Here is a 24,033-nt window from a genome sequence, read left to right on the forward strand (position 1 = left end):
GACGACAAAATAGGGACAACATTAGGAGCCCTAATTCATGGCATAAACAGTATATCAAACATTACTAACAATGCAGAAGAAAAAGTAGATAACTGGGAGCTCCTAGAAATCAAACACCTATACTCATCCAAAGACTTCACCAAAAGAGTGAAAAGATTACCTACAGTTTAGAGAGAAAGTTTTTAGCTATGACATTTCAGATCAGCACCTGACCTTTAAAATCTACATCATACAGTAAAAACTCAACTACAAAAAGACAAATAAATCGATTTAAAAATGGGCAAAAGATACGAACAGACACTTCACTGAAGAAGACATTAAGGTAGCTAACAGATATATGAGGAAATGCTCATGGTCATTAGCCATTAGAGAAATGCAAATCAAAACTGCAATGAGATTTCATCTCACTCTAACGAGGCTAGCATTAATCCAAAAGGCACAAAACGATAAATTTGGGGGAGGCTGTGGAGAGACTGGAATACTTATAAACTGCTGGTGGGAATGTAAAATGGTATAACCACTTTGGAAATCAATTTGGTGCTTCCTTAAAAAGCTAGAAATAGAACTTCCATACGATCCAGCAATCCCACTCCTTGGAGTATATCCTAGAGATATAAGAGCATTTACACAAACAGATATATGAACAGCCATGTTCATCACAGCACTGTTTACCATAGCAAAAAGATGGAAGCAACCAAGGTGCCCATCAACGGATGAATAGATAAATAAATTATGGTATATTCACACAGTGGAATACCACACATTGATAAAGGACAGTGAGGAATCTGCGAAACATTTCCTAACATGGAGGAATCTGGAAGGCATTATGCTGAATGAAATTAGTCAGCTGCAAAAGGACAAATATTTATAAGACCACTATTATAAGAACTTAATAGTTTAAACAGCGAAGAAAATATTCTTTGATGGTTTTAAGGTGGGGGGAGGGAGGGTGGGAAAAGGGGATTCACAAATTAGACAGTAGATACGGACTGCTTTAGGTGACACAAAAGACAACACACAACGCAGGCAAAGTCAGCACAATGAGACTAAACCAAAAGAAGTTTCCATAATAAACCAAAAGCTTCGAAGGGCAGCATAGCAGGTGCAGGGGTCTGGGGACCATGGTTTCAGGGGACATCTAAGTCAATTGGCATAATAAGATCTATTAAGAAAACATTGTGCATCCCACTTTGGAGAGAGCCATCTGGGGTCTTAAATTCTTGCAAGTGGCCATTTAAGATGTACCAGCTGGTCTCAACCCACATGGTCCAAAGGAGAATGAAGAATACCAAGGACACAAGGTAATTACGAGTTCAAGAGACAGAAAGGGCCACATAAGCCAGAGACTACATCAGCCTGAGACTAGAAGAGCTAGATGGTGCCTGGCTACTACTGATGACTGCCCTGACAGGGAACATAACAGAGAACCCCTGAAGGAGCAGGAGAGCAGCAGGATGCAGACCCCTAATTCTGGTTAAAGAAATCAGACTTAATGGTCTGACTGAGACTAGAAGGATCCCAGTGGTCATGGCCCCCAGACATTCTGTTGGCCCAGGAGAGGAACCATTCCCAAAGCCAACTCTTCACACAGGGATTGGACTGGGTAATGGGTTGGAGAGGGATGCTGGTGAGGAGTGAGCTTCTTGGATCAAGATGACACTTGAAGATATGTTGGCATCTCCTCCCTGAAGGAGAGATCAGAGGGTAGACGGAATTAGAAGCTGGTAAAATGGGCATGAAATGAGACAGTGGAGGGAGGGAGCGGGCTGCCGCATTAGGAGCAATTGGGAGTATGTAGCTAGATGTACGTAAGTTTCTGTGTGAGAGACTGGCTTGATTTCTAAACGTTCACTTAAAGCACAATAAAATTAAAAAAAAAAAAAAAAAGGAAATGAGATGGATGATACTACAACAGCCCCAAATGAAATTAAAAGAAAGAATCAAATCAGATTACTACAAAAAATTGTGCTCTAACAAATTTGAAAACCTAGAAGAAATGAATTCCTAGAAACACACTACCTATCTAAACTAATACAAATAGACCCATAAAAAAGAAGAGATTGAAAAGATAATCAAAAAGCTCCCAACAAAAACAGCCCTGACCCTGACGACTTCACCACAGAGTTCTGCCAAACTTTCAGAGAAGAGGTAACTCCACTACTACTAAAGGTATTTCAGAGCATAGAAAAGGACGGAATAGTACCTAACTCATTCTATGAAGCCACCATATCCCTGATACCAAAACCAGGTAAAGACTCCACAAAAAAAGAAAATTATAGACCTATATCCCTCATGAACACAGATGCAAAAATACTCAACAAAACTCTAGCCAACAGAATTCAACAACATATCCAAAAAATAATTCACCATGACCAAGTGGGATTCGTACTAAGCATGCACGGGTGGTTCAACATCAGAAAAAGAACTTCTGTAATCCATCACATAAATAAAACAAAAGACATGAACCACATGATTTTATCAATTGATGCAGAAAAGGCATTTAACAAAATTGAACACCCGTTCATGATAAAAACTCTCAGTAAAATAGGAATAGAAGGAAAATTCCTCAACATAATAAAGGGCATTCATAAAAAGCCAACAGCCAGCATCATCCTAAATGGACAGAGCCTGAAAGCATTTCCCTTGAGATCGGGAACCAGACAAGGATGCCCTTTATCGCCACTCTTATTCAACATTGTGCTGGAAGTCCTAGCCAGGGCAATTAAGCTAGATAAAGAAATAAAGGGCATCCGGATTGGCAAGGAGGAAGTATCTCTATTTGCAGATGACATGATCTTACACAGAAAACCCTAAAGCATCCTCAACTACTGAAACTAATAGAAGAGTTCAGCAGATTATCAGGATACAAGATAAACATACAAAAAATCATTGGATTCCTCTACACCAACAAAAAGAATATCGAAGAGAAAATCACCAAATTAATGCCATTTACAGTAGCTCCCCAAAAGATAAAATACCTAGGAATAAATCTTACCAGAGATATAAAAGGCCTATACAAAGAAAACTATAAGACACTACTGCAAGAAACCGAGAGACCTATGTAAGTGGAAGAACATACCTTGCTCATGGATAGGAAGACTTAACACTGTAAAAATGTCTATTCTACCCAAATCCATCTATAGATAACAATGCAATTCTGATTCAAATTCCAACGACATATTTTAATGAGACGGAGAAACAAATCACTAACTTCATATGGAAGCGAAAGAGGCCCCGGATAAGTAAAGCATTACTGAAAAAGAAGAACAAAGTGGGAGGCCTCACTCTACCATATTTTAGAATCTATTATACAGCCACAGTAGTCAAAACAGGCTGGTACTGGTATAACAACAGATACACAGACCAATAGAACAAATTGAGAATCCAGACATAAATCCACCCACACAGGAGCAGCTGATATTTGACAGAGACCCAGTGTCATTTAAATGTGAAAAAGACAGTCTTTTTAACACATGGTGCTGGCATAACTGGATATCCATCTGCAAAAAAATCGAACAAAACCCGTATCTCATACCACGCACAAAACCGAACTCAAAATAGATCAAAGACCTAAATATAAAATCTAAAACTCGGCATCTTCCCATCACAATTTCTGTCACATTTCATTGTAATTCATGGTGTTGAAGTTTTACTAGTCTCCTTTTCCCACAAAAATGAATACTTCACACTTTGCATAGTTCCAATCATGAATCAGGGGGAAAAAAAAAACCCAAATCCACTGCTATGAAGTCAATTCCGACTCACAGCAACTCTACAGGACAGGAGCACAACTGCCCCAAAGAGTTTTCAAGGAGCGCCTAGTAAATGAGAACTGCCGACCTTTCGGTTAGCAGTGCAGCGCTTGACCACAATGCTACCAGGGTTTCCAGCTCTGATCTTAGGCAAGCAATATTTGCAGATATTTTTAAAAATGAATTGATGATGCTTTAGTAAATTAGCAAAAGAATTTTGAAGAATTCTAAGGCTATGATTGTTTTTTTTCTTCCTTTCCTTTTAATTTCCATTTTATCTAATATTTGTGTTAATTTTATAATGGACAGTAAATGTACTCATGTAAATAAACTGAGTTACATTTAAATATTTAAAACATTTAAATGTCTTATAACATTTAAAATTCTTATATACAATTATTGTTTAAAAAATAGTTTCTAAAAATAAATAAAAATAAAACTGTTCTTCCTTCTTCTTTTCAAAATGTACACAAAGCCATAGAAAGATGTAATACGCTATTATATGATTTGCCAAGAAGCAGCTAGTCATTCCTTTACCTGAGTGGAGTTAGACAGCTGTTTTCTCCAAGGCTCCTCTGTGCTGCTGGTCAGGTTTGTGTGGTTATGAGGTAGAGTAAACGTGTTTTGCTGCAGGTAAGGCACATTTCCATTACTTCCTCCTCTTGTTACATAATCATTATCTATCAAAATAGTATCTGTACTCCCTAAGGTTTTTGATGTGCCACATGGAACACAGCCTGCAGAAAAAGGTCCACTGGACAAAGGCTGCCCAAGACAGGCAGGGCGAGTTCCAGGCTGAGAGACGACACTAGGTACTCTATGAAGAGCAGCATGTGGTAGCTGGTCAGAGATAGAATTTGTAGGCAGTGATGAGTCAGCTATTGGTCCGTTAGAAATTCCAGTAGACTGTACCTGAGCAACTCCTGTTTGTTTCATCTTCAAAAACAAAAAGAAAGTCTCCTTCTGTGACTTTGAAAATGTGTCATTGATCCAATTCTAACTGTATTACAATATGTCATCTCCTTAGATTAAAAAACATATTTAAAAAAATAAGAAACTATGTTTATTTTAGATACAATCGCTAGGTAAAGCAAAAGTCTCCTTAGTAATGATACAATGGCAAAAGAAAGTAGTTAAAATCTATATATAATAATCAGGAATTTATAGGTCTTTTGACCATCATAAAATGGGGGATTTCAAATTTCCATTCTATTGTGATTATGCTGAATCCTTCAAACCATATAATTCTTAAAACATTCCCATCTCAGTTTAGGATACTCTTAACTATTAAATAATAAGATAAGCTCTTAAAACACATAATATATTACAAAAATATATAGTAATACATCAAGTGCTTTGATCTTCATTATTTTTTGGCTATTTATCCTTTAAAAAAAAAATCTTTCCATTATCAGCATATGACACACAAAATAAATTCTAATAAATAAAAGCAGAAAAGAGAAGTGAGCATTAACATATTCTAAAATAATATTAGAGTCAAGAAAAAATATTCAATATAGTAATACATTTTTAAAAAATAAAAAGGCCATACATACTTGGTGTTGCTGCATTATGACAAACTGAGTTTCCAACTGTTGCAGCATCAGCTTCTGTGCTGAATTTAAATTATCTCTATTTGCACGTAGCTGTTCCAAGTGCTGGGAGAAAGAAAAAGAATACAATCAAAATTAAACACAATCAATTAGACACTATAAATCAGCTCCTCACTGAAAAGATTATAAACTCACAACCTCTGTGTTCAAAGATATTGAGTCCTGACCGATAGCAATCAATCCCAAATGAAGTCCTTTCAGAAATTAAAGAAAAACAGGTAAAAATTAAACATGCTTCTGGACAATTTCACTTTGTATAACCTAAATTAAATATATTGTATGGAATAAAATTTCAGTCTTCAAGTAGAAAGGTACATAATATTAAAATACATTATCACAAAACAGCTTAAAGCAGCACTGTTTGTAATAAAAAGAAATACTGGACGCAACTTAAATGACCACAAATAAAGGTCTGATTAAATAACAGGCACGCCATATACATAATGAGATACTGTGTAGCTGTACATGAACAAGGAAGTACTACAAAGAAGTGGAAATGTCTCCAAAATACACACTTAAGAAAAAAAAACAAGGCCTTGACCAATATATATATAGCTTTCAAACTACAGCATTTGTATAAAAAGATAAATATGAATATACAATAAAGAGAGACATATTTGTTTACATATGCATAACATGCATCTTTGGAAAGAAACACAAGAAAAGTATTAACACTGTCTTTGAGAAGGAGAAAATACCTGGCTACAGAAAGGCAGTGGAATGATATTTTATACTGTGTACTACTCTCTTAATACTCACTACATTTTGAAACAAATGAGTGTATTACTTCTTTAAAAAAAAAAAAAGTAAATTAAAATGAATTATGATCTGTGTTACTCTGGTAAATGCTCATTCATTTTTATTTATGTACATACTAGCTTAGTTTACTGACAGTTAATTTTAGGAATACCTAAAACAACTTAAAGCTTACTACCCTTCTGCTTTAAAAAAAAGTCAAAGAATACTTCATACCTGCAATTTCTGTGGTGTAAAACACCATGAATAACCTTGTTGCTGTACTGAAGGATGTGGAACATTATGGCCACTATTCCAGTTATCAGAACTATTCTAAAGAAAATTTAAAAAAATTAAAAGTATTTGGTTAAATCCATAAAGACTAACAATAATGACCAATGGGATGTAAATGATCATGAACTGGAATGTTCACATATATTTTTAATACTTGCATGTGTAAAATACCCATCCACTGCCATCAAGTTGAGCCTGACTCACAGTGTCCCTACAGGGCAGAGTAGAACTGCCCCATAGTGTTTCCAAGGCTGTAAATCTTTTCAGAAGCAGACTGCCACGTCTCTCTCCTGCAGAGCAGCTGGTAGGCTTGAACTGCCAACCTTTCGGTGAGCAGTCAAATACTCTAACCACTGCACCACCAGGGCTCCTACGTGTGAAACAGACTTATGCTTTCAAATCACTAAAAAAAAAAAAAAAAATACAATTTAGAAAATTATACATTTATAATGCACGTTTCCTTTAAACTACCCCCCAAAAAGGCCAAAACCTAAATTGTTGACCAAATAGCTAACCACACTGTGCATCATATCCAACATTCAACTTCTTTCAATGACAGCACAAAGCAATAGCGACAATTATGTTGTTTATAAAAGCAGGGAAATGAATAAAATGATTTTGATGAACATAAACTTATCCCTATCTTCTATAATTAATATGATTCTGGGATAGGAAACATTGCATATAAAAGAAGATTAACTGGAAAACTTCACTTCCTGATGTGCACAAGTTTAAATCACAGGTCATGTCACAGAAAATGCACAATTTTAGGAGAGTTAAGAGCTTCATTTTTTATTGTGATTTTCTATTTCTCTAAAATGTATATATATACCTTTGTTGGACTAGATGTTCTTTTCCTCTTGGCAGGACTGGATAGGCCATCTACTTGGCTAGCAGTAATCATGTGTAGTGGCAAAGATTGCTGTGAAACTGGTGTTTGACTGAGGCCTAATTCAGGTTCGGTATTCGCATGATGAGGTTTACAAGCCTAAGAATCACAGAAGTAGGACAAAAATGTGGTTCTATATATTTTTAATTCATTACTTCAAATTATAAAACTTAAGCTCAATACTTCTAAGGCTATGTGGGCATCACTGATTACAATTATTGAAAATCAAATAAATTTTCAATGGAGGAATGTGTACCTTCTTTCAAAAACTTTTTTGTTTAAAATAAACCACGGCAGAATTTTTATATAAGAAATTGCTTTCGAAATGATGAGAACATACAAAGGTTTTAAACTGTTACCCGAAGTTTTCTCCCATATAATGAGTTTTATTTTGATCTAAAATCCCTTTGTAATTAGATCAAAAGGATTCTTATTAATAAAAGTCAACCCTGCACTTGGTAACATAAGCTTGACCACTACAGATTGAAAAGAACCCTTAAAGCTGGGCACCTACAGAACATAACCCAACTTCTCACCTGCTGTGCTGTGTTCATGGCACCCTGCCTGGAGGTAAGCTCTGCGGGGATTGGTAGGCTCCATGCCTCCTCAATACTAGGAAGTAATTTAGTTTTATTCTGTAGACTACCTTGTGGAAGGTTACACAACTGAGCCTAGGAAAAATTATGTAAAAAGCAAATTTAACACAAACCTACTTGAGTAAGAGCAAGTATACTAAATCTTACTCAACGCTATAGCTGTTTATTTTGGGGTTTTAGAAAGATGGTAAGCATAAGAATCAGAACAAAACTTCCGACTCTCTGATTCCCACAAGTTTAAAATATAGGTTTATTCTCACAGGTATCATCTCACTAAATTGCAAGAAAGAATTAAAAACTGTTTTTTTTTTTTCCTCTCTAAAATGCTATGACAACTTAAAGTGTTGACAGTGAACAAAAAATTATTTAAATTCATACAGTCCATTCTTTTGGCAAATAAATAAAGTAAATATGCAAAAGAACAATTTTAAAATACTGCATATCTAACTTAAAATGAAAATGTCATCAAGTAATAAAAAATATAGAAACATAAATAATTATTAACATCAAAATACTACTAGACAAACTTCCAGCCACCCTCCTTCTTTCTGGGCATCATGGAAAAATGTTTACATGTTAAAACATGCTATTTAAAATTTTTACCTGTAAATACTTAATCCTTGCTGCAAGTACAGATGTATTATTACAACTTTTGCTTCTGGTTGCATTTAAGTAGCATTTAATGGCATCCTGAGGCTGGTTACAAGATTCATAGAGAGTGCCTAGATCCATCCATGCTGCGGCATGCCCATGATCCAACTGTACGGCACAAATATAGGCCTGTAAAGCATCCATAGGCTGATTTTGTTGCTGATAGAGCACACTGAAAAGATAAGTATAAAATGAGCTTTTTAAGATGAATGCTCTGTGTTATTATATGAATCACACAATATGTGTCCTTGATATATTAATTAAAACACTATAATTTTTATACAAACCCTTACCCTATTGAACACCATGTATCTGCACTTGCTTCTGATTTATCAATAGATTGCCTGTAAGATATAAAGGCATCCTGAACTTTCCCAATACTTGAATAGCACCTGAGAGAGAGTGGGAGGGAAAAAAAAATATATATATGTATGTATGTATCAAGAAAATTCCATTAATACTTTCATTAAATTTATTCAGCAAAAGGATGGACTGTGTATCAAAGATGAAAAGAACAAGCTAACACGTATTTGCATCAGTGCATTTACACGTACTGCATACAATGACTTTAATCCACTGTTATGAGCTGGAATCAACTTGATGACAATGGGTTTGGTTTTTTGTTTTGTTTTGTTTTTAAATAAGCCTTTAAATAAGCTGCCTATCTTAAAGGTGCTAAAGCACATTAAATTAATGAACTATCGAAACTATTACAGCCCAATTTTTTTCAGTACTATAATATTGAAGGTTAAACACATAAATGTCTACTTACAAAGTCTGAATTCAAGTTTCCTACATAGTAAGAATACAAAGTTAAAAATTAAGAGAAAAACTAAACGTTGATAATGGTTTCCACAAGACATTTCAATTTTCTATTTCCAACTAATAACACTGAGAATAATAATTTCTTGATTCATGAAAAATGCCATATAGCTAATGCCAAAGGGTTTTTTAAAATAGTAGAAACACACATAAAATACCTATTTTAATAGATACTTTAATACATTACAGTTGTGGTTAGCGTCTGAGCTCCTAACCACTGCACTACCACGGCCCCAACTGATAGTTTCAATGTGGCAATATTATTATACATGGCAGAGTTTTTGGAAACACAAGATGTAAAAAAAAGAGAAAGCACAAAAGGAAGGGATTTAAATGTAACTAAGTGTAAAATACCCATTGCCATGCAGTCGATTGTGACTCATAGCGACCCTACAGGACAGAATAGAACCACCCCACAGAGTTTCCAAGGAGCACCTGGTGGATTCAAACTGCCCACCTTTTGGTTAGCCACCACTATACCACCAATCAGAAACCCTGGTGGCGTAGTGGTTATGAGCTACAGCTGCTAACCAACAGATCAGCAATTCTAATCCATGAACCATTCCTTGGAAACTGTGGGGCAGTTCTACTCTGCCCTATAAGGTTGCTATGAGTTAGAATCAACCTGACGGCAACAGGTTTTGGTTTCTTAAATATAAAATACATACATAATTTTGATGGTAATTACAGTACGATGACTTTAGAAACCCATTAAACAAAACGACAAAATAATATATTGTTTGCCCATGGAAATGTTGTTGTAATTTAACTTATTAACTAATAGCAAAATACTATATTGAAAATAGCCAATATGTTTTGAGGTCTTATACAATCACTGACTGCTACCACCATTTATTGAAATTTTACTAATTCATATATTCCAATGTCTAGGAACCAGAGATAAGGCAGAGAAAATCAGAGAGGGCATTTTAAATGAACTGAATCACATAAGCAAAAATTAATTCATATAAAACATCAATGTCTCAGTCTATAAACAGAAAAAAAAAAAAATCACTAGCCAGTGAGCAACCTAATGTTTGCTTTTCTAAAAAAGACAACTGGCATGATATAAGCAGTTTATAGAAACATTAATCTACCAGTAATGTGTACAACAGAATGACATGAAAATAAATTGTGAACAGAGAAAAAAAGAGGCTAATACATACACTGAGTCAGAATTAGGACAGAAGTAATGGATGTGGTAAGAAAAAAAAAAGATTGAAGAATAAACCAAATGAATGGTAAAGACTTGGTGATGTATTAGATAGCAGGGGAAGGAGGAGGATACAGAGACAGGAGTCACAGTTCCATTTTTAAGCCTCGTTAACTAGAAAAATGGCAATATCACTGCCAAAAAATAATACAGAAGTAGCTATTAAAACACACACACACACACACACACACACAAAGGCATAAGAAATGTGGCTATAGAAACGCTGAATTTGATGTTAGGTGAAGACTTTGATAATGTTCAGTAAAAAGGAGTAGATATAGTACTTACCAGAGTTTAAGACACCTTAAAAATTAAAGACCTTAATGAGCAATGTATTCATGTGGAAGAGAGGCTTTAAAAATATAGGGCACATATAAAAGAAGAACAGACAAAAGCTTAAATAAAAAATGACTAACTAGTGCTTAGGGAGATACAAGAAATGTTAGTAATAGAGACAGAGAAGGCAGTTTAGATAGCACATGCAACCCGTATGAGAAAGAGATAATCAAAAACAAGAAGGACAATGCCAAAAAAGGACAGACATGAGAGAGACTATTTGTTAAAACAAAAAAAAAACCCTGTTTTTTAAAACATGACCAAATATTAGATTTATAAACAAATCTGCCACATGCTGGAAGAAATAGGCAGTACTTCTCAAAATCACTAATTTTCACATCCCACTTCTACAAAGTGAAAATAGGAAGCCAATGTGACCATATGTCCCAATCCAATCACTAGCCATTCTTCTTCAAAAGTAACTTGTTTAGTTTTTCTACGGCAAAACAAGCACTAGTCACGCCTGAGTTCTAACTCTCTTTCTGACAATCGTAAGTTATGTGATCTTGGGGAAAACACTTTCTCCTATGAACTCATTTCCCACATATGTAAAATGAGACAATGAACTAGACAGCTTCCTGATCCTTTCCAACTCTAACCATATATGGTGCTGTGATTCTGGGAAACTATTCACACAGTAAGTGAGTAAGCAATTTTACCACATCCCAGTTTCACTTTTACACATACAACTGAAAAGCAACCTATAAGTCAAACAATAGACAGGTCAACAAAATAAACAGTAACATTCTAAAAGAATAAGCTCCTTAGAAAAGTTAATTACATGAGGCCAAAGGGCAAAATCTGCCCAAAAGCCAAGACAAGAAGATAGGGAGGGGTAGGAAAAGTGGACAAAAGGTAACGGGGAAACCAGAACAGAAATGGGGAGAATGAGGACACATTGATGGGAATGTGGCCAATGTCTTCAAATATTCTGTGTAGAAAGTGTTGAACTGCAAACTATTTGCTCTGCAAACCTTCACCTAAAACACAATAAAGCATTAAGAAAAGCAACTTTCACCTTCAGCATAGCCCTGAATATAGATACAGCTAATTAAAAACCTCTAAAATATTAGGGTCATGAAATACCAATGCTTCTTATTGATGCCTGATTATCCTCTTAAAATAATTTGCAAAAATCTTATTTCTTCCAGCAATAACACAGGTTAGAAGCAATATATTAGAACACAGTGAATGAGAGTAAAAGAAATAAAAACAAAGAAACAACTTAACAAACAACAGATTAAAAATAATAGCTGTCTAAGGCAGTAATTCTTAAATCAAGACAGGTTAATATCCTCTGCTTGAGAATTCTAAGGACTTTTCTATATATTTGGAAAAACTTATCCAAAAGGGCTAAAAAAAAGCACTTCTCAATGCTTTAAATTCAGCTCATTGGAGAAAACAGCTCTGCAGAATACTGCTATCCTCAGAAGCTAGAAAAAATATGGAGTAACTAAAATAGGAAGTTTAAGCACACTTCATTTTATCATGACTGTTGATAGGTATGAACTAATAACAATAATGCTTTACATTAAAGAGATATGCACAGTGCAATATTATAATATACTATAAATCTTTATCATGTATCAAAAGCAAAAAACATCTTCTTATTCATTTGATCTACCGTAAGAATACCAAAATGACGAAAACACAAATCTGTTGCCACTGAGTCCATTCCAACTCACAGCAGCCAGAGAAGACACAGAAGTACCGTTTCATAGGCTTTCTAGGTTGTAATCTTTACGGGAGCAGACTGTTGCATCTTTTCGATGGAGGGCTGGTGGGTCTGAACTGCCGACGTTCAGGTTAACAGTCTAGTGCTTAATCACTGAGGTGCAAGGACACTGTAGGAGTGCTCATGCATAAATCCTAATACAGAGGTAAACTCCTACACTGTAGAGTTTAAGTGGAACATCAATGATTTCATAGATAACCGGCGGTAAAGCCAGCATTTGCTAATCCGAACCTCAGAGCTTCCAGCCGATTTGGAACTAAACTAATTAAAAACAAAGTTGACCAAGAACCCATATATAATCTGAAGATGATACAAGCACATTTTTTATCAAATACATATATTTTATATATATCCCTCAGTATAATTCAGATATTCAGTATTCAAAGTAAGAGGATGGAGAAAAATTTTTGGATTGCAAAAAATTTTTCTACAAGTTAATTTTCTTTTCCAACAAATCAGACAATAATGTATTCATTTTCTCAGTCTAAGATTTCAAGTAGAACTGTCATTTCCTATCCATGATTAATATAAATATTGCCAAATCAAGGTATAAAATCATTAATCAAGATTATAATTAGTAAGTTTCCATAGGTTACAAATAGTCAGCAAACAGAATACAAATTAATTCTCTATTTTGTTAGTTATAATAGAAGTCAGAGAAAAGCATTTAAATACATAAATGAAAAATAATGCCAGTGATTAATTTTTGATTAGATGCTTTACAGCCTTTAAGACCCTTAAAAGGTAAGCAGTAAGTCAACAGAAATGAACTAAATGTGAAAACAAAATCTAGTAAGCAAAATAAAAATGTATTAGTAAGAGCATATTAGGCTATAAGAAACCAACCATATTCAGAGCGATCAATTTTCCTTTCCCAAGAATCTCCGTTATAACTGTATTTAAAATATAAATGTCACTGCCAGATTATGTAGTACAAACTAATATTTTAGATTATAAATCCCTTTAGATTGTGAATATCTAGGCAGGAATAACAAAACCACAACACTAGTAACTGGCAAGTCTCACCTTCCAAGGAAATACCAAGACTGGCCAGAATTAGGGTCTGCCTCCAATGACTTTTGAAGATACTGGATAGCACAGCTTTCTTTGGCTGCTTTTTCTCCTAGATGATCTACATTATGATGCATCCAACCTGCAATAAAAAATTTATAAGTATTTACCCATGATTCAACTAATCTTATGATTTTAAGAATATAAACATATTAAAACATCCTTTTGGTAAATGTATTTATTTACCTTGGGTAACACTTCACCGAAGTTCAAAATTGCCATAACTGACTATATGAAAGTTTATTTCACACAAAAAATTACAGTTAAAGCTACCAATAACTCTTAAAGAACAGAGAGAAATTTAAATAACTTTAGGCAGTGGCTAAACACTTTTAGAGTATGTATCACAGATCAACTTTTCTAATCTTAATTTTGAGAAATGCTAAGTTATGTGTCGGAGAACACAGAGATGATGAATTTACAAATGTCACCTCACTGTGTTGAGTAAGATTCAATGTCTTTTCAATGGCCCCAAATGTATGTGAAAGGTAGACAATTGTGAAGATCACATAGGACTACGCAACATGTACGAACGTAAGATCACCTTGATTCAGTCAGAGCCAATTTGATGGCAACTAACATAATAAATTTACTTTTCACTTTGAATTCCAAGTGAACTGAAAACATTTCCAAAACAAACTAATAAATTGTTCATTCCCAAGTAACAAACAGGACCTTACATAGACAAAGGTAATTTATTTAATTTAGTAGGAGGAAAAAAAAAAAAAAATCTTGCAAAAGACTACATTTTAGTGGTACTGCTTACTTGTATTTATGTGCTAAACATAAGATCATTTGAAAACCTAAAAAAAGTAACACCTTCCAAGGTTCTATGAAAAGTTAAATGAGAAGTAGGTTCAAATAGCCATAGAGTGGAACAGAGGATACCCAAACATTCAGTTAAAACTAGAACTGAAAGCATGGCCATAGAGTCCATCAAAAGATTGATCACAAAGTACCATATGCTAAATATTCAAGTTAAATAGTAACTGGTATTTCAGTTATGAACCAACTCTAACACATAACAGTACCTTTATTCTTTGTCTTTAGGCAAGAGTATATACAACAAATAAGGACTTCTGATACGTACTTTATTTTGTGGTATTTATAATAACAGCTCTGCTCTAAAAGACAGTATTTTAAGAGGATTCCATTGGCTTAGTTAAGGAAACACAGGTTAACAATACATGTGTATCCATCTTTTCTATTCTCCTTTCTCTCCTGTTACTGCTAACAAGAACAGGCCCAGAAGAAGAAGAGAATAAGGGCTCTATGAGTCAGAATCAATCTGATGGCAATGGGTTGGGTTTGGTTTGGTTTTGGTTTAACTGTTGTAAAAGAAGTTGCTTAAGTGGTAACGATAAGAAGGTAAAAAGATTCTGTGAACAAGCATCAATCAGTATCAATCCAAGGGAAGCACAAATAAATATCTGAGGATGTATTTTACTTTTTTAGAAGTATGAAAGGTTTACTTTTACACTCTGAAATATGCTGTCTTAGCAAACTATGACCCAAACCCAGGCATAGATGAAACCAAGATTACATGAATTCATTCTTTAACATCAAAGGTGCATGTATTTTCCTTATTAATACATTCTTTAGTAACATCAGAATTCATAAAAACTCAATATAAAAATCTTAAAAATAATATTAAAAACACCCACTGCCGTCGAGTCAATGCCGACTCATAGTGACCCTACAGGACAGAGTAGAACTTCCCCAGAGCTTCCAAGGAGCACCTGGTGGATCTGAGCTGCTGATCTGTTGGTTGACAGCTGCAGTACTTAACCACTACGCCACCAGGGTTTCCAAAAATAGTATACATTCAAATATTTAAAAAATGAGCAAGCTATCTATTCTAAAGGCACGGATTTCATTGTTTTCTGAGGTCACAATTAACAGAAAAATGTTGCATCCTAATAAGCATTTCTAAAAGCTTAATTTTTTTGAAGTAATTTTACTTCAAGAAAGTATGTTCCTTCAATAACATACATGGCTCTTTTAAAACAAAATGTTTAATATCCCATAATTTCTGAAACTGTAACTCAAGAAAAACTGTAAAGAAATACATTTTTTAAAAATCTAAACACATAGGTTGTATGTGATGTTTAGCTCTAAAAACCATTTGATATATATTAATATCATTTAGAAAAATGACAAAATATTTTTACGTATTTTTGGAATTAGAAATAATCACATTATGAAAACATTCAAAGTGTCATAAACATGGTTTAAAATTAGGAAACAAATTATTTGCTCAGACCAAATACCACTCTTCAAAGAAAAAATTCTAGTAGAAAAAATACCAAATATAGATACAATAGCTAAGCAACAAAACTAACTACTGGAGACTATCCCCACTGTCTTCTGGGTAATAATGCCATATTACTTCAGAATATTAAGTTATTCCCCCATTTTCAACATGAGGAAATACATAGCTTGGAGAAAGTGTAATTTTAGATGCTCTATAATTTTGAGGTGAAATATTTCCATTAATTAATATTATGAACAGACTAGGAAAGCAATCTCACTAGCCATTTATTATCTATATGAGTGATCTTAATTTTATTAATTCCATGAAGTGATAAAACACATGGAAACTCGATCCACTCTGATGGACAAATATCAGGAGATAAATTTGAGAATTCAAAAGGATTTCTCGCATTGAAGTACTACATTTAAATGGATTGCAGAACAGAACTGTGCTTGACAAGGAGTATAGTTTGATGAACTCAATTAATTATGTCATACTGGTAAGGGAAGGTAAAGGCATATATTACTTAAGTCACAGATTTGGCACCTCTGACATGTAAGAAACACAGAAGTAGTTATAATGCAATAAATGTATTCATTTAAATATATCTCATTTAAAATATATCTCAAAATAATAAGAACATTTAATCCTAAAACCCAGGTTTCTAATGAAAACTGATTTATAAAAGCAGAAGAGCAAAAATAACTCCTCAAAAGGAAAAGCCTCTTCTAATAAACACAACGTATAAATAAATGTTTATGTACCTAACTGTTGTAATATAGTTGCCTTTACTTGTATAGGAAGATTTTCTGTCTGTAAAAGTTGTTCATAGGCATCCTTGGCAGAATGATACTTCCTCTAAAGAGCAAATGAAAAAGAAGAGATTTAGCAGAAAATAAAATTATTAAATAGTAGTATATAATTTTAACAAGGCATTGATGGCTATGATTTAATTAACTTTTCAAATAAGAACACTAAATAGAAGTTAAAAGAATATAAATTTGAAGAACTAGGTAGTATACTAAAATTAACACAACAGTGATATTTTTAAGTTTCAAATATTACAAAATAGAAGTTGCCAACTGCATCACTACATATTTCTTTAAAGAGTAGGCCAGACTTCAGAATATCTAACAGCTAATAAAATTAACATTTGATCTAACAAAGTGTCCTCAAAATACATTAAAAAAAAAACAAAGTCATAAAGTTTAAGGCAATTCCCCAAAACAAGGAAATCCTAAAAAAAAAAAAAAAAAAAACCAATAAAATATTATCTTTAAAACACAGTGGTCAAAACAAGTGTTTGAAGTGGCTTATACTCCTATCACTACAAGATCACAGCTGCCTAACCATCTTAAGTATTTCTTGAACAAGGTTGAGTAGAAATACAACACTTGCATGTGAAATACAGACAAATCACCTTAACTAACTATGATTCCACTTCAGTAACAAACCTGATGCCTGGTTTTCATGCTTATAACATTGTTTTAATAATCAAAGGAGGTAAATAAAGAGACTATAGGTAAAAAAAAAAAAAAAAAAAACTAAGATGCTGTATGAATACAGTTTGCAATACAGGGGAAATTTCTTACCAAGTCCATAGCAATAATCAGTAGTTGTTAAATAAACTTAAACAGCTAAATTAGTTTCCCCTCAAAAGTGAATTTGGTGAAAAACCAATTTACATTTTTGAAGCGGAAGCATCAAGCTTTTCAATGCGGCTCCTGTAGTTGATATTGATTTGTTGAGCACGTAATACGTAACAGGAATCATTACTCAAATTACAGGGCAGTGAAATATTCAGACAGGTAAGTAAAATATACATTGCAAGGTACAGAAGTATTCACACAAAAAAATAAAATATACATTGTAGGGTACAGATGTATTCAGACAGGTAAATGAAATATACATTGACATGTTTTGTACAACAGGATATTGTTTTCCAGAGGAAGAAAAGGCACATCTTTAGTGTAACAACTGAACAAAGCCTACTTCACAAGAACCTGCCTAAACACTGTGCTATTTTAAGTACAGACATAAAATGATCAGATTTACATTTTAGGAAGTTACATGGTGGAATCATTCTAACAAATTTGAAAATATACCCCAAAACAAGTAATAAAAGCAGGGCATTGAAGCTCTAAAAACTGATACTTTCTTGAGAAAAATTACTTCTCATTATATATAATATGAAAACAGCATAAAACCTAATATAAAACTAAAAAGAATGTTTCAGAATATTTTCTTGACACTGGAAAGAAACCACAGTAAAGAAAGATGACTGACACTGAGAATCATGTCAAATAGAGATTACCATAGGCCAAGTCAACAGGTAGTTGATGACGGACCAACAACCAACCAACTAGAAAATAAACTCAATCAGAAAATAGGCAAGAGATACAAGGTATTAACAAAAAGAAGGAGAAACATCAAAGGCTAGTGAGATAGATGCCCAACATCTCTAAAATAAAATATTACTAGTTTAAGCAAAATACTTTTACACTCATCAGATTGGCAAACATAAATAATTAGACAATTCCAAGTATTATGGGCATGCAGAAAAAAAAAAAACAAAACATTCTTGTTCTCCTGGGGGATTTACTTTGATAAATTACGTATGCAAATAATCTTTAATACAGTTAACTACAGCCTTCAATATACTGGAGAAACTCTCCCAAAGTAGATACTTTTGCTAGTAGTTTGTAGTACCAGGAACATGAGAAAAACTGTTATCTGTCAGAACAGGAATGGATACTTATTATGTGGGGGATGGTTTGAATAGAAGCAAGTAATGTATAAAAAATAAGCAATCCACAGATCTTAAAAAACGCTGAGTGGGAACTATACCTCTGACAATGCCAGAGAAGAAAGATTTTCAGAGATTATTTTAAACTGCGGAGAAAATAAAAACCACAGGAAGGCACTAAAGAGAAACCAAAATCAGGGAGAAACTGGAGGAAAGTCAAAACTTGGAAGAAGGAAATTGAACTGGATGAATTTTCCATTTATTTCTGGCTGATCAACTGAGGGCAGGCTCCAGTGGGTACCCTGGTGGCAAGAATGCAGATAGAAACAGAAAATTCCACTGAGAGAGGAAAAGACTCACTTCAGAGGGCAGACTTCAAAGCTTCTAAAGTAGATGTGTGGTAAGGAGATAAAGTTGCAAAAACAAGAGAGTTCCAAATTTTACATACTAAGTTCAACGCTCTAGATGACCCTCGAAGGACGCTTAAACAAGGCAGACTCTAAGCAATTTGGCTAAGAGAGAATTCAGCCTATTTCAGCCACTGACCACAACAGCCAACTCCAGAGGGTGTAAAAGAGCAAACTATGCCTACAGCCACCTAAAAAAAGAAATATTAAAGACGTGAACAGAATTTTTGAAGTTGGGAACAGAAAAAAAGAGAGACAATCAATGAAATCAATTATTTATTAAAAAAGACAAGATCAGTAAAATCAACAAAGCTTTGGCTACACTGACAACAGAGAGAGAGAGAGCTGCAGATATCCAAAATTATAAACAGAAGTGAGGACATTACAACCAATTTGACAGAAATTTTTAAGAAATACATGTTTCCCCTGCTATCCAAAAGTAGAGCATTCCTATGAAACCTTTTGAAAGCTCAGAAAGTGTGAAGCAAAGGAGAAATTACAATTATTTCATATGAGAAAAAATTCTGGGCCCTCCTAGACGCCTCCCCCTCCCCAGAAATAACTACCAAATCATATCAAGTATAACATACAAAACCTAAAATAACATTAACACAAAGTAAAACGCAAGAATGATATGATAAATACACGGCCTACATAAAGTAGAGCCTATGCCAAGAAAAACCAGCAGCAGTACATCGATACGGAGCTGCCAGAAACTCAAGCCAGAATCAGAAGAGGACGTGGAACCAGGGATATCATTGCTGATGTCAGATGGATCCTGGCTGAAAGCAGAGAATACCAGAAAGATGTTTACCTGTGTTTTATTGACTATGCAAAGGCATTGGACTATGTGGATCATAACAAATTATGGATAATATTTTGAAGAACAGGAATTCCCAAACACTTAATTGTGTTCATGAGGAACCTTTAAATAGATCAAGAGGCAGCTGTTCCAACAGAACAAGGGGAAACTGAGTGGTTTAAATTCAGGAAAGGTGTGAGTCAGGGTTGTATTCTTTCACCATACCTATTTTATCTGTATGCTGAGCAAATAACATGAGAAACTGGACTATATGAAGAAGAACGGGGCATCAAGATTGGAGGAAGACTCATTAACAACCTGCATTATGCAGATAACACAACCTGGCTTGCTGAAGGTGAAGAGGACCTGAAGCATTTACTAATGAAGATCAAAGACCACAGCCTTCTGTATGGATTACATCTCAACATAAAGAAAACAAAAATCCTCACAACTGGACCAATGAGCAACATCATGATAAACAGGGAAGAGACTGAAGTTATCAAGGATTTCATTTTACTTGGATCCACAATCAACACCCATGGAAGGAGCAGTCAAGAAATCAAATGACTTATTGCATTGGGCAAATCTGCTGCGAAGGACCTCTTCAAAGCACTGAAAAGCAAAGATATCACCTTAAAGGCTAAAGTGCGCCAGAACCAAGCCATGGTATTTTCAGTCACATTTCACATGCACGCAAATGCTGAGCAACAAAAAAGGAAGACCGAAGGAGTGACACTTCTGAATTGTGACATTGGTGAAGAATATTGAATACACCATGGACCGCCGAAAGAACAGACACATTTGTCTTGGAAGAAGTACTATCAGAATGCTCCTTAGAAACAGGGATGGCAAGACTGTGTCTTACATACTTTGGACATGTTGTCAGCAGGGATCGGTCCCTGGAGAAGGATGTCATGCTTGGTAAAGTACATGGTCAGAGGAAAAAGGAAGACCCTTAATGGATGGACTGATACAGTGACTGAAACAATAGGCTCAAGCATAAAAATGACTGTAAGGATGGTGCAGGACCGGGCAGTGTTTCGTTCTGCGGTACACAGGGTCACCAGGAGTTGGAATCAACTCAACAGCACCTAAAAACACAATAACATATAAAATAGAAGCAATGCATGTACAGTGTAGTTTCATTGGCACAGTTCAAAGCTATGGCGGCTTGATGCTGAGCGCAGTTTCTGAGAAAGGAGCCTGGTGACGCCACTTTTGGTGCTCAGGATGCATGCAGCCTCTTTAAAGACTCTTTGCAAAACAAACACTGAGTACTGTTTCCACTTTTCACCTTTTTTTTATAAATGCAAAAATCTTGTTAGGATTTCTTTTAATTGGCAAAAACACGTTACTAACGTAGGACTTCATTAAAAGGGAAATTGTGTGACACGAACTTGCAAAAAGCAGGGGATACCTGTACTACGAACAGCTGTAACCAACAAATTAGACAGGTTACCAAAAACGGTTTACTTAAGGAAAAGCTACTGGGGGAAGACAGGGAACCAAAAGACCAAACCGAACCCAGTGCCGGATTCAATTCCGACTCACAACGACCCTAATAGCTTATGAGTAGGAACTGACTTGACGGCACAGGATTTGGTTTTTTGATTCCCTGCATCCGCCCAGTAGGTTGTACTTTAGCACCCACTATATCCACAAGTAGTAACCTCTTTTTCTACAGGTCCTATTGCAAAACTGCCTGAGGCTATTGCTGCATGAATAGTGCCCTATGAACAACTTTCTGCTGACCAGCAGAGGGCTGCTTGGTTCAATGATAGCAGTTTGAGGGTACATGGAAAACATACAATGTGGAAACCTGCTGCATTAAGACCAGCAGGTGGAAGATCCTAAATGAAGAACGTAGAAACACATGAGCTAAACAGGCTGAGCTGACAATGATTACTGGGCAGTGGTCAATGCCCTAGCTATATCATCAGGCAAATGGGCAACTCAAAACTGGTATTAAGTGGAAATCTGTGTAGGGCATGAGCCTATGGAATGCAATTTGGGAATTCAGAGAATGCATTAGAGTAGGGCATACATACCAAAGCCCAAAAGAAGAACCCCCTTCCTGGATCAGATGGTGACTGGGTCAACAAGGTGGTCTGTTAGTGCACTCAGATGAGGTGACGAATTGGGACTAAAAAATGAGATGTGGGGGTGCCGCAGCAATGCAGAGAAAGGCTAAATTCAGACCCATCCCCCTTGCACCCTCTGAGGCACAAAATGCAAGTAAGAACTGCTCTGTCTGCCATCAAGGTAGACAGGGTTTACAGATGATTATGTGGCAAATTCCCTGAAGGGAAGGCCCTGCACATAGCTCTTAAGCTGACTGCACTGCACCAATGATGATACTGGCACCAGGTGGCTACTACATAGGGGTCCTCACAGGAATAGATACTTACTCTAGACTGGGCTCTGCATATCCCATGACAGATACCTGTCAGGTATCTGTCTGATATGCAAAAATCAAAAACACCATTAAGGAATTGAAACAAAAGATACTGTACCGATTTTGGCCACTGAGTTATATTTCTTCAGAACATGGAACACACTTTACAGCCTACAGGGTGTGGAAATGAGCCAAGAAACATCCTATTAAATAGACATACCATACTGCATACCACCCACAGAGTAATGGTTTGACAGAGAATTGGAATGGGCAATTAAAGTATCTGTTATGTAAAACGGGGAGATAAAGGCATGTGTGCTCACATTCAACATGAAAGGTGTAATGGGAGGATCATCATTAGACAAGTTCCTATGCTTTTCTGAATAATGTTAGAAAGAGAGAGTAGAGGATGACACTGGTACTACTATACAATTCTTCATCTCATCACCTCAAAGTGTTTTCTTCCAGATGCTGTGGTCCCAGGACCAGGGATACAGATTTGAGTGCCAGAAGCAGGACTGATCCCTAAGAAACTGTAACCATACCCCTAAACCTGTATACCAGAATTCCCAAGGGCCTGATGGGGTGGCCTGTACCTTCCTCTCATCTGACAAAACTGGGGTTGACAGTGAATACTGCCATACTGCCTAGTAATTGAAGAAAGGTCATAAGGTAGGTCTTATGGCTCAATAAGTGAATAATGAATATGCATTGAAATTTCATGCACTATGTTTTCTAACCACAACTAAGTAACAAAAAGATGACTAAAAAGTGAAAATTAACAACATACTTTTGAAAGATCCAAGACTCAAAGAAAAAAGATCACCAGGGAAATTAGAAAGTATTTCAAACTACATAATAAAAATGCAACTTACCAAAATTTTGTAGATTAAAGCACTGCTTTAAAAAAACTTTATTACTTTAAATGTTTTTATTACACAAAAGAATGTTAAAAAGTAAGTAACCTAAAGAATTAGAATAAAGGGCAAAGTAAACACCTTCAAAGTAGAATAATTAAGAACAGACCTGCATACAAACAACAGAGAAAAATTAGCAAAGCCAAAAATTGATTCTTTTAACCAATCAATAAAACTTAAAACACCTATAGGTAGGCCGTTAAGAGAAGGAAAAAACACAAGTTACCAGTATCTAAAAATGAAATAATGGGTATCAACACAGATCTTAAAAGTTATTAAAATCACAGTAAGGAATAGTGTGAACAAAATGCCATTCAACAATTTAAGATGAAATGGACAATTTCTTGGAAAATACAACTGACCAAAGCTGGCGCAAGATCAAAGTACGAAAATATTATGAATGGAAAAAACTAATATGGAATGAGATATAAGACAATGCAACTTTCATAAATTAAAAACACATACAGTAATTTTTTTTTTTAATAGACATTCAAGGATATAGAATAAGAGAACACGGTAGACAAAGCAAAAAGGGAGACAAAGTTTCATTTCAAAGACTCGTAATAACTTGTTTTATATAGGCTGAGCAAAATGATTAACTCAATGTTGTATAAATATAGAGGAAAAAAAAAGGTGAAGACTGACCGAGTCAGACAATGAAAGAACTGGAGAGACAGTCAACTCCACTCCTCACCACCCACACACAGATACAACTCCAAACACAGAGTATCCACATAGACCACTCACCCCAAATACAGAAGGATACAAACTTTCCAAAGACACACACACACACACACACACACAC

At 35.0% G+C, this 24,033-nt stretch overlaps 1 protein-coding gene across 2 annotated transcripts in view; it reads right to left on the bottom strand.

Moving 5' to 3' along the window:
* Positions 1–24,033, bottom strand: part of LOC135227249 (lysine-specific demethylase 6A-like) — a 214,575-nt gene that overhangs the window by 95,267 nt on the left and 95,275 nt on the right. Inside the window, exons 9-17 of one of the 2 annotated variants that reach the window (XM_064278893.1) lie at positions 16,726–16,819; positions 13,663–13,789; positions 8,824–8,922; positions 8,483–8,702; positions 7,820–7,954; positions 7,227–7,382; positions 6,338–6,433; positions 5,309–5,410; positions 4,290–4,688 (exon numbers count right to left, since the gene is read on the bottom strand). In XM_064278893.1, the coding sequence (XP_064134963.1) occupies positions 4,290–4,688; positions 5,309–5,410; positions 6,338–6,433; positions 7,227–7,382; positions 7,820–7,954; positions 8,483–8,702; positions 8,824–8,922; positions 13,663–13,789; positions 16,726–16,819 (1,428 nt within the window). The remainder of the gene's footprint in view (positions 1–4,289; positions 4,689–5,308; positions 5,411–6,337; positions 6,434–7,226; positions 7,383–7,819; positions 7,955–8,482; positions 8,703–8,823; positions 8,923–13,662; positions 13,790–16,725; positions 16,820–24,033) is intronic. The other variant, XM_064278892.1, reaches the window with a different exon arrangement.

The sequence above is a fragment of the Loxodonta africana genome, chromosome Y (assembly GCF_030014295.1).
Source record: "Loxodonta africana isolate mLoxAfr1 chromosome Y, mLoxAfr1.hap2, whole genome shotgun sequence".
NCBI lineage: Eukaryota > Metazoa > Chordata > Mammalia > Proboscidea > Elephantidae > Loxodonta > Loxodonta africana.